Raw genomic sequence first — 12,447 nt, 5'->3', positions numbered from 1 at the left:
TTTTCTACACTTGATGTAAGAGAAAAGCTGGCATGCTTGTTCAGAATAATTGCATAGAACGCAATGGACCCAATTTATGTAAAGAATTGTTGAAGGAGTACAAAACTTTATGGTGATCCTGCTAAATCATTCATTCAGTCACTAACTGACATTTGTCCAGATATGGATTCTCCGCTTTACTAGCTTTCAAAGGAGAGGCAAGAAGCAATTATTTAAAAGGGATGGTGAAAACTGGTATTGAAAGAGAGAAATCCTGGAGGGTGGAATAATATTGAGTGATTATTCTCTCCTAAATAATGTAAGTCACAGACCTTGAACCAGGGAATCATTTCTCAGTCTGTGTCTTCACTTGGCAATCTTTGACATTATTATTAAAAGGTAAATGCAATGTCAGTAATATTGACATTTTTAAATAATTCTCTTGTTCTTTTAAAAATTTCTACTTTATTTTATATCAAATATTTCCTTTGCATAAAGTGGGTGTAGTTAGGCTTAAAATCTAAGTCTGGGAATGTAGCTCCCTTGAAAATATTTGTTTTTCTTTCACATTTCTAGCTAATGATGCTAAAAAAAAATCATGTGAGAAATTATAAATTGAATTCCTTTCCTCTGCTGTATACATAAAAATTCTAAAATGTAGGAGGAGGAAAGAGTAACATGTTCATCAGTTAATCATCTCTAGACTTAATAGCAGAAACACATTAGGCAATCAGAAAAAGGAGAAAAGAAACATCTTTAATTGATTCCTCAGAGAATCTTATTTTTCCAAGTTGTAAAGAAATTGTTCTGATGTTTTCTATTTGGCTGTTTCAGAGATATACAAATGAAATACAGAACAAAGACAATGAAATGCTAATGAGGAGCAGGATGATACTAAAATAACCCTACAGGGTCTGTAGGGAACAAAGGCAGCTGACTCTAGGAGGGGAACAGAAGCAAACGTAAACAAGGGATTTTCGCCCTTGCAAAACTACAAGGTTTCTTTGCCTTGGAGAGAGCCACTGGGTAAGATCTCTTCTGACATTCCACATAGGGAGGTCAGCCGTGCTGTGGGACAGGAGCATCATACAGTGTCACCTGTCATGAGTGTGTGGGGCTCCGAAGTGTCCACTGTGATGTCCCAGATACAAGGAAGGCCTTCTGTGCAGCCTCCCAGATCAACACACCGACCAGTTAACCACACACCAGTATTTCATCTTTTGCCTCCAGTGGTTATGATCAGTGTAGTAGTAGATTTGTAAACTGCAGTCCTGGGTTTCTCCTATGTTGAAATTCCTCCTATTTTCCATTTGAATACTTATAAGCTTTGAAATTATGCCATCACGTGCTTATGTTCGTAAGAAGTAAATTTTAAACTAAATTCTTTAATACCCCTTTTCACACATATTTTTACCCTGTATTTAAAGTTTGGGATTAAAAACTTCAAGAAAAACAAAATAAATTAAAGGGTAGAACATCTTTAAAAGCACCAATTTACCTTGTTCTCCAAAGTTTAAGATTTAGAAAATGTATTAGTATTTCGAAGTAAAATCCTCTTTCAGAGTATCCATCTCACCTGGGGTGAGACTGTACTCCTTTATTGTGAGCACACAGTAGGTGCTCAGTAAATGCTTGCTGTAAAAATGAATGATCATAAAGAAATATCATGTTTCTCTTATACCACAACAGATAAAAATCTAAAAGTAGTGTTACGTTTGCCCATGACATTTAGGTAACAAAATGAAGTTCAGTATAAAAGTTGATGTGACATTTAAAGGTACAAATTTAAGATTTTAAAAAAAATCCAGGGTCTGCCTATGAATCTCTAAATATAGCATGCTTGACCAGGAAAAACAGACATGTACATATGTGAATGAATTTTAGATTAAAGGAAACTTTCAATATAAACTATGTAAGTTTAAATTAACATGAAGAAAGCAAAAAACAACCATATACAATAAGAAAAACGTTAACCCCTTTTAAACCTTCACTCTCAACATTGCCTGTGCAAAACTGCTTGTAGTGTTCTAGGATGGGTGGCCTGGCCAGTTGCATCAGAAACATCCCCTTTAAGGTGCACTCTGAAACGCTGTTGCCTGCCATTTCCTTTAACTAGACAGTGCTGTGCAAAGTCATGGCTGTGCTTTCAAACAACTGGTCTGGATGTGTGAGACCTGCAGAACAGGCAGCAGTAGCTGGAAGGCATCCTGGACATATGTCGTGCTATTGCAGCCCTATGAGAGGAAAAATGTAGATGTGGAGTTATTTCTGTAGTTCAATCTTGACAATTCTCCCAGAATAAAGGGAATGTTACCAAATTGGGACATTGTATTGTTGGTGCTTGTAGAAAATGAAAACACATTTTTTTAGATAGAGTATATCTAGCTCTTCACTATCTGTATTAACAGAATTTACTCAAAACGAGGCAAACCATTTCTATGAGCTTTTAAGGCACATCTGTCTGTATATATCCATGACCCAGAATGTCCAGTTTTATCTGTCCCTTTCCCAGATCAGTCCTACTGCCCTGAAACCCTATGAAAGCCCATTATGAAGGGGGTCATGTTACAACCTACAGCTATATAAACAGAATGGTCTACAGAAAGCTAACTGGAGATATTACTGTAAATTATTCAAGGCCAAACCCTTGAACACTGTTCCCCACCCAGGCATGTCGATATCTTTTGCTTGTTTTGTATATCTGATATTACTATTTTTGATCTGTGGTACAGCACTAAGCTGTATTAAACAGAGAGCCCCTTTAAAGTCTAGGATGGGCCTAAGAATAAAGCACAGTGGTAGAGCACTTTGTCTAGCATGAGCAAGGCTCTGGTTTTGATCCCCGGAAGAGTAAAATAAATAATAAAATAAAGCAGCTGCATGTGGTGGCACATGCCTATAAACCCAGTTACTTGGGAGGTTGAGGCAGGAGAACCCAGGTTCAAAGCCAGCCTGGTAAACTTAGACTTTATCTCAAAATAAAAACAAACAAACAAAAAAGGCTGAGGATGTAGCTCAGTGTGAAGACTCTGGGTTCAATCCCCAGTACTGCAATTAATCAATCAATCAATCAAGTCTAAGATAACTAAAATGTGCAACTTTTTACTGGGGGAAACCTTGCCCTCATATTTGTGATGACTGATGAGGTAGTCTAATTAATCAGGCATTTTTAACTTGTAACTTCCAGGGTTTGCTCTTATGCATACCTGCTCCTCTGGACCTGTCCCTACAGCTCCTGTCCCTCTGGTGGACTCCACTGTACCGTGTGACAGTGGATTAGCTCTTGGCATTGTCATTCTTTTATGCTTGTCCCTGGGTACCTTAATAGTAAGGGATACCCAAATACACTGCTGTAAGTATTTACATAGCCTTTTGAAAGTTTTGTCATTTCCACATTTTGCCATTGGCAGCTACTTGAGAAAGCAAAACCTACTGGATAAGCATTGCCCATGCGTGGTCTCAGCTTGTGAACGTCTTGTGGGTTCGGTGAGTGCCAGTGGTACAGACGTTTTGCCTATAACTCAGTGGAAGAGCTTCCTCTAACAACCACAGGTAGCACACAGTGTGCATACTCCAAGACGAGAAGTTTCACTGGGCTTTTTTCTTCTCTCTTCTATCACTGTTATTAGCAAAGCCACACCAGTGTTGGGGCAGCTTCACATTGGAACTACAAAGTCCAGATGTGCAGGCTCGCAGTGGAGTGAGCAGTCACAGGGGATGGCACCCCTGTCACTGAAGGGGCATAGGTCACACATTCTGTTATTATTATTATTTTTTTTTGCCAGCCTAGAGCTTAGACCCAGCTGAACAATAGGTTATTGTGAAGGGAGGGAATGCCCATTTTTATGAAAATCACCACTGAGCAATAATCCTTCATTGCAGCCAATAAGCACAGTGTTAAATCTAGTGTCAAACTTGGCAACAGAAATCTATCTCGGCTGGAGGAAACTGTGATAGAAATAACGTGCAAGCCTAGCGTTTCTTTTTATAATCAGAAGTTCTTGAAAATTAGGTATTGTTGTTTCACCAGAGGGTTTACAGCTGGTTGAGCTACACAAATGTACTCAGAAAACATTGTTGCCGATAAGATTTAGAAGTATTGCAATAACACTTGCTGCCTGGGAGAAACACAAAAAAAGAAAAAAAAACCTAGCACTCACATTTGCTTTGATTCAGAAATACCTTCTCTCCTGGGGCCACTTACCTCTAACAATACACTATTGATCATGGGGTTAAGGACCTCAGCCTTCTTGTTACTCTGTGGAATCAAAAGTATGGAATTGACAGATTAGCGGCTCATAACTTAAGTCTTGCCACATAAAATGTAAGATACTGGCTTTGTTCAGGGATCTCTCAGAGACGAAGGAGAACTGCAATGCTTACTATAATCCAGGCCCCATATTTGGTGGCTCCCCTATGTGATTTCAACAGAAATCCTAACGGCAGGTGTGTAGCATGATGACTTCAATTTCAAAGTAAGAAAACAGGTTGAGCTATTCTAAGGTCACAGTAGCTGGGAATGTACACTCACATCTTTTCAACTATTTAAAGTTGTGATGTTAGGTTAAATGGTGCAAGTACTAGATTAGATTCTATCTCTACTTAAAATTTTTGATAATATATTATGATATTTTTTGCCTTTTTATTTTAAAAATATTGCAGAAAGATATCTATCTACTTACTGAGTTGTTTTTCTAATTTTTGGGGGGGCTCCTCAAATTTTGTAGATAGTTAAGACCTTTACTTACTCTAATCTCAGCTCTGGTTTAGTCCTTTTCTTTTTTTTTTCCTTTCTGTTTTAAATGTAAGCATGAATACATAGTTATAGGGCATCTTCCAGAATAGTAGCAAAATTAAGCCAACCTACAGTATAATTTGCAATCAGGTTTGTAGATCCAAGTTTGAAAAACATGAATATATGTAAAGTAAGATGTTCAAAGTACAATATAAAGTAGGTGTTCAAAAACTGGGAGCTAATGTATTATTATCCTTATTTATGCTTCTGGTTTTTTAATCAACAGTCTTCCCTATCTAAAATATTCTTCGGCAATAAATCATTAAAGTGACTGAGAGAGAGGGCAATCTTAATAGGCGGTTTCCATCATTATCATGGAAGAGTTTATGGCAAACAAAAAGCATATACATTAAATGTATCTTCCCAGAGCAGCCTACTTTCACTGATATTACTCTACTGAAAGTAAAGTAATATCTTACAGAGAAAACCATAATGGAATCTTGGGGGAAAAAAGACTCCTTAAAAACCCAGTCATTTTAGTAAGTAACCAGAAAATCCATTATGGTATTTGCTTTCATGTTTACTTGATTATCAATAAACCTCTAAAATATAATCAAAATGAGGGCAATAAAATGACAGTGGTTTTCAGAATCAATGAGATGTACAAGCAATTTAAATAGAGCCTGGAGAGCAATATACACTCATTAACTTCAAGTTATGAATAATGGCTGTTTTAGAGAACAGAAACAATGACTTGATACAAATGATTCATCATAGCACAAAATCGGGGGCATTGTTTATAATGAGATGGCATTTCAGTAAACCCTAACTGAGATCTAGTTTTCTTTCTATAAAATGATGTGTCTATTCCTGACTTTGTGCATCCAAACATTTACACACATGTGGGTTTAGGTACAGATATAAGTTCAAGCACACACCCATCTGCTAGAGCCCTGCTACAAAAATGTGGGCTGTGGATCAGGAACATTCTGATCACCTGAGAGCTTATTGTCAATACAGCATTGCTGTCTTCATTCTAGATGCAATGAATCAGATTCTGATTTTAAAAAGATTTCCAAGTGATTTGTACGAACATTTAGGTTTGAGAAAAACTGCGCTGGAATACAATATGTTAAAAGCTTGGAAAACAATGCTGTGAATATTGCCCGGTAATGGAGATGAATTAATGCTTAACATAAATCACACCACATGTAACATCGCCCACATGGGTGGACACACACACCCTCATTCCCTGGCAATCGAAGAACAGAAAACAGTTGGCTGTCTGTCTGATGCACCTGATGGGCAGCCCAGGGGAGTTGAGATATCATCTGAGAGGCCTCAGTTTCCTTACCTCGTAAAGTGTGGAACGATTGAGAATAGAGCCTTGGGAACCTGGACTGCCAAGGCCATCCCACTGTGACCAGAGCCCGCACACCTCTCTGGACCTAGCATTTCCACCAAGTCCATGCGCACCAGGTAACTTAGACAATGCTGAGCACCCAAAGGTGTTTTATCCAGCCTAGCGTACCAGGAGCTCCAGCTCCCCATCATTCTGCTGGTGCACAGTGAAGTTCTATTGCTGAAGGCCTAAAGCCAGTCAAAGCAGAAAAACTGCTGATTTACAAAAGAGGAATAGCAAACTATGCTCCTTAGGATGGTTATTCATTTCTTATTAACTGAGTCACTTACAGAAGTGTGGGCAGAGATTTCTTTTGGGGGGATATCAGCTCCACAATTATTTCCTACTCCTTCTGAGGACTGCTCTTGGCCAGGGTGCACTCTAGCAGCCAGGTAGGTCTGCAGGATACAAGCCTGCCCCTTGTCATTCTTGAGTGACAGGGAGGTAGACCTCTGACCCATTCTGATGAACTCTGTAAACTCTCATTTAGGACTTGGGAATCTGGGAATTGCTGACATTGAGTCACATTAGTAGCAACATGTTTGGTGCTGGGTCCCCAAAGCTGCTCACAATCTCCCCATTGCTTTTCGCAAACCCCGTTTTTGTTTAAACCATGTACAAGTTGTTTCTCTTGCGTCCTGTTATGGATTGAATTGTGCTCCCGGAAAGGATACACGGAAGTCCTCAGCGGGCACTCTCTCCTAGTGTGAGGGTTGCTGTGGGTATAAACAGTGAAAGGGTGGTCCACATGACGGAACCCTGACCCACACTGTGGCTCTATCCTTAGAGAAGGGAAACCTGGACAGTGATGTGCACAGAGGGAAAGCGATGTGCAGACACAAGGAGAAACCGCCAGGTGAAGATGGCGAAAGACGGCAGTCTTGTGGCCACAAGCCAGAGGGAGCCAAGAAAGACCTACCCTTGGAGGCTTCAGAGGGAAAGTGGCCCTGCTGATACCTGGAATTCACACTCCACAACTATGAGAGAGCCAATCTCAGCCGTTAAGGCCACTTCCTTTGTAGTATTTTGCTACAGTTGTCCTGGAAAATTATAAGCTTGCAACCAAGAAACATGTAACTATAGCAGGAAATAAACCCTGCTGTTATGCCCATTTGTAACATTTTTTGTTGTTCTTGTTTCAGTTGAACTGCCACAATAGAGCAAAGAAACTTATGTGGCTTATACAACAGACTAAGGTCAAGATTAAATGAGAATACTCTAAGTTAATTACTTCAATAGAGATGCTAGAAATATATACAGTTATGGCTTGAATCTAGATGTTCCCCAGAGCCTCATATGCCTGCAGGTGGGGCCTTTCAGAAGTGGCTGGATCTAGGGGGTGTGAATACGGATTAAAGATGTGTGATCACATTAGCCCACAGATTGGTTTAGCACAGTCCTGGGTAGGGAAATGGGAAGCCCCACCCTGGGTATCAGTGGCACCAAACAACAGGCTTATAGACTGGGTGAAAAGAAGGGAGGCTTGCTGCTTGCTGCTTTCTGCCTTTCCTGCCATCAACTGTTTTTATCTTCTGCCATGCCTTCTGCCACGCTGCCCTTCCTTGGAGACAGCCAACTATGGACTGAAACATCTTCAAACTGTGAGCTAAAATGAACCTTTCCTTCTTTAACTTTGGGTGTCAGGTATTTTGACTTAGCAACAAGAAAAGTAACTAACTAAAGTAACTAAGATATGTTAATATCTTAGATATATATATAGATATGTTAATGAACAGAACTTTATTATACAATCATATTAAGTTAGTGGATACAACCTTCATTTTGACACATTTTTTTGACAAATTAAAATAATAAGAGCCTAGCACAGTGGTGCAGACCTGTGATTCCTGCATTCTAGGAAGATGAGGTGGGATTGCAAGTTTGAGCTCAGCCTCAGTAATTAAGTGACTTAGTGAGACCCTGTCTCAAAAAAGATTGGAGGTGTACCTCAATGCAAAGGCCCAGGTTCAAACCCCAGTACCACCACCACCACAACAACAACAAAAGGCTTACAACAGCCTGAAAACTCACCTCACCTAACATCTCAGGAGTCTGGAATAGCAGAGTCGAGGCCACAGCACAGTCAGAGCAGAGCTCTGTGCAGCCTGTTGTGAGAGCAGGTGCTCTTGGCCTGATTTTAGCATCCATCATGGCATAGCTGCTGATTCTGAAGCTATCCAAGAAGGTACTGCACCCCCACTTTTCTTAGCTCCTCACAGGCCCACTTCCCTCAGACAGATAAAAACATAATCCAGACTGTAATCTTACCCCAACAGTGGTTAAAGAATTTGTAAACTTCTTTGATAAGGAAGCCACTTCATTGCACATTGCAGTAGTTAACCTGAAATAAGAAAAAAGAGGGTCAAAGGTTTCAGTAACGTAAAAGACTTCAATTGTTGGAGCTGTGATATTGATGCATATGACTCTAAAAAGGCAACACACGAGTCTGAAGTGGCTCTACACAAAAGGGCAGCCAGTTTTCCTCAACAATCTGCTGTGATTCACAGTCACAGTTTGATCAAATTCTGGTTTTTCTCTCCGTGCTTAATTAAAGAATAATCACCTAATTCATTTGACCTCTTTTTAGAATCAAAACTGTGTGTAGGAAAATACCAAGCTTGAGTTCCACCTCTACAGTGGTATAAACTCTTGCCAAGTGGCTTTTCTCCACATTATTGGTCATTTAAAATAACACTGAATAGGCTGGGGATTTAGCTCAGTGGTGCTGCCGTCTGCCTTGTAAGCCTGCCTCATAAGCACAATGACCTGAGTTTGATCCCTGGTACCAAAAACAAAAACAACAACAAAACAAAACAAACTGAATATTCATTGGGGTACTATGTTAAGTACTCATATTCCTAATCATATTGAATCTTTACAGTACCTTAGATTATTATTCCCACTGTACAGAGATGAAGAAACTGAAAGCTATAAGAAGTAACCTGCCAAGGATATACAACAGTAAACTGTAGAGATGGCATTTAAACTTAAGGGGCCTTCTATATTTTGGTTATGTTTTTCACTAGATGGTCAAGATAAAGATCTTGAAGAATATGTTTTTAAATATTCATATCAAAAATTTCAAGTTTACTTTGGCCATTCTACTGCAAATACTTTACCCCAAGAAAACAAAGCATGAGAGATAAAAATATTTAACCAAAACAATGTTTATCCTAACATTATAAATGATGACCAAACAAAAAACGAATTACATAACAAATCATTTTCTTGTATACCAATTTTATGAATAGTGATTAAAATGCTATTAGAAAAGTTACTCCAAGTTAAGAATCTTATATGTCAAAAGATTTGTCAGCAGGAGTCTTTTTTTTTAACAAACAGGGGCCCTATATGAATAACTTATGCATCAGGTCTTATAAGCTGTATCCATTCATCCTGCCATCTTTCCATCCAGAAGCTTTTTGCAGAAATTATCAAGAGTAAGGCCAGGAGACTGCCCAGGTCCACTGTTACTGGGGACCCTTGAAAAGTTATTGGGAACCTCTGCAGTAGGCTCCAGTCTCCTGCCAGTGAATGACACAGGCCTGAGAAATCAGACTAAAAGACAGAACTAAGAGAGACAGAAAGTGGGGTGCCAGGATGACCAATGCTGGTGAGACTGACAAAGGCACTGGCCAGTCCAAGCCACTGATTTTTATTGGTAATCAGCTGGGGTAAATGTGAGCTACATGCAAGGACAGCACTCATGTAAAGATGTGTGGTCTGTGTGGTTTTTATGGAGATTAATGTAAGCAAGTCTCGTAAGACAAGACAAAGCATTCTCTCAAATTAGGAACAGAATAGACAAAATATAGGTCGGGGGATTTATCTCAGTGGTGCTGCGCTTGCCTGGCAAGTGCAAGGTCCTGAGTTTGCTTCCTGGTACCAAAGAAAAAAAAGAATAGACAAAACGTGTGGTTGTAATTAGAGTATTGTCCTTCTAGTTAGAAGGTTTTAGTTGTGGGAACGGAATTTGGGTGTGAGTTATTTTGACTTTGGGACGTAGGCTTTGGCAGGACTTACTTCTATAAACAAGCCAATTATGGGGTTAACTCTTCACAGCCTGTTTTGGGCATAATCGATATTATGGTCCTTTGTACATTCTGTCTATGTTCTTGGGCAGATGGGTGGAGAGTGCTCATTGTACAGACAAAACAAGGGCTTGGTGCAGCTTGGCAAGGTCAGGACAATCAAGGCTGGGAATCAGAAAGGGGCTAAGATCAAGGCCCTGCTTCTGCACACTCAGGGACTTCTTAGCTTCAGCCCTCTTCCTTCACAACAGTGCTGCAAAGATAAAAGTGTCCAGTTGTTGTCCTTGATATTTTCAACTTATCCTTTCCTCTTCCTTCTATATGCTGGAATAATTATATAATATTTCTAGGAATACTATGGGGTGGATTATGTGGATTTCTATAGCATCTTTGATTTCTACATGTTTAGATATGATAATCTAGAATAGATGACAAATTTCTGCAAGTGAGAAAAGAAATGCCATCAGCACAAACGCACTAATCCTGAATTTTTGGAAGATACTTCAGCTAAATCTCTAACTTATCCTATCAACGCAGGAAATAATAAGCAAAGATTGTTAGTGACAGAGTAAATGAAGAGTTGAGAGATACGTGCGTATGTGGGAGTTCCATCAGGTTCCCTCTGTCTCAGTAACAAAAGGTTATTTGGACCTGTGCTAATTTTTTGTACCATAACAGATAGCCATGTACATAAAGGTTCACGATCTATTCATGTTCAACTGCATATCAACTATTTCCCTAAGTGTGCGCGCATGTAATATTTATTTATTTCACTAGATAGACTAGTGATAGCAGCTGTACTTTACTGGAGGGACCATGACAACACATATACACACACATGCAATCCACAGGGACCTGATTTACACTGGCCGCCACCGTCACCTGAGTGCTGAGTGTGTAGAGCTGGCGCGGGTCCCTGGGCATGGTGGAGGGTGTCTGCTTCCTTTTGTGCAGCTGAGAAGTCACATTCGTGTGCCCTTTCTCTGTTCATGTGATACACTGAAAATATAATTACCCTCAAAGGTCTGTATGCCCAAGACCTTGATCATTAAAATAACACTTTCATAGCTTGAATGACTTAGTGTGTCTTCCCTTCAGTCTCTTCATCAATAATTCCTAGAACATCTGGTCAGTTCTTCTTGCTAACATGATACATTTCTTAAGGTATTCCTTGTTTTTTAGATGACCATAGAACATATCTAGGTTGTGTGTGTGTGTGTGTGTGTGTGTGTGTGTGTGTGTGCGCGTGCGCGCGCGCGCGCATGCGTATTTGAATGGCATATACTATAAATGTAAACTTGAAAAAATAAGAATTACTTTATCAGAACTTTTGCTTGATCCTCAGCTGGTTTCTCCTCTTCTTGTCCATGAAGAATTAATTCTGCGACCTTATGAAGCTGCTCAATACAACGGGCAGTGACTTCCGCCAGACTTTCGATGGACAGTATATACACTTCCTGAAGTGAATACACACAAGAAAATCACTCACTGAGCAGATGTTTTTTTTTTTTGGTACCGGGGATTGAACTTGGGTCCTTGCGCTTGCAAGGCAGGCCACCGAACCGCTGAGCTAAATCCCCAGCCCGAGCAGATGTTTTTTTAAAAAAACACTGTGCCGTTAAAACCTGATTAATGATAATAAAATAACAATGATGATAATTTTTATTGTGTTTTTAAGATAGGATCTTGCTATGTAGCCCAGCCTGGCCTCAAACTCGCAATCCTTCTATCCTCCCTCCGGAGTGCAGGGATTGCTGATGTGTGTCACCATGCCCAGCTTTAATTACTGATATTTTTTTTGGTGTTGGGGACAAAGCCCAGGGCCATGGGTGTGCTCTGTGACTGCCAGTCCTTAACTAATGTAATATACACAATACAAATAGAACATGAAAAGGTTTATGCAAAGATGATAGTCATGTCTAGGACTTTTCTAAGTGGAATACGGTCATAAAATCTAACTTCTGCCAGGGCCCCCAGGATGTGAACTGTGTCCTCAGTAGTCACAGCCATGCTGGGCACAGGACAGGCAGCTGCTAAAAAAGAGCTGTAGAAGGGGAGGCTGAATGAATTGACCTCAACACACTTTTTTCCTTAGAGTGATCTAATTTAAAATGTTACTTTCTTTAACATTGAAATTCAACATAATGTGCCATTATTGAAAACTTTTTTGAATATAGGATATAAAGTATGCACACATAAATTTATCAGGCTACAGAATAAAAGCTACAGCGATGAAAAATTTTGAAAAATCTTCAGTTACTTCATTAGTTATGGAGCATAAAGACATTTTATAGTAACAG

The 12,447-nt window shown here is 39.6% G+C and overlaps 1 protein-coding gene across 6 annotated transcripts in view; it reads right to left on the bottom strand.

Moving 5' to 3' along the window:
• Nucleotides 1–344: 344 nt before the first annotated feature.
• The window catches only part of Fam114a1 (family with sequence similarity 114 member A1), a 74,449-nt gene continuing 62,346 nt past the window's right edge, over nucleotides 345–12,447 (bottom strand). For all 6 annotated transcript variants that reach the window (XM_033758763.1, XM_010625096.3, XM_010625097.3 and 3 more), the window contains 4 exons: nucleotides 11,465–11,604; nucleotides 8,385–8,457; nucleotides 4,184–4,237; nucleotides 345–2,213 (listed from right to left, as the gene is read on the bottom strand). In XM_033758763.1, the coding sequence (XP_033614654.1) occupies nucleotides 2,112–2,213; nucleotides 4,184–4,237; nucleotides 8,385–8,457; nucleotides 11,465–11,604 (369 nt within the window). In that variant the 3' untranslated portion in view covers nucleotides 345–2,111. The remainder of the gene's footprint in view (nucleotides 2,214–4,183; nucleotides 4,238–8,384; nucleotides 8,458–11,464; nucleotides 11,605–12,447) is intronic.

Source organism: Fukomys damarensis, unplaced genomic scaffold, assembly GCF_012274545.1.
Source record: "Fukomys damarensis isolate Sample0158 unplaced genomic scaffold, DMR_v1.0_HiC HiC_scaffold_35, whole genome shotgun sequence".
Taxonomy (NCBI): Eukaryota; Metazoa; Chordata; class Mammalia; order Rodentia; family Bathyergidae; genus Fukomys; species Fukomys damarensis.
The sequence above is the reverse complement of the archived record's forward strand: the minus strand, read 5'-3'. Positions and strand labels throughout refer to the sequence as shown.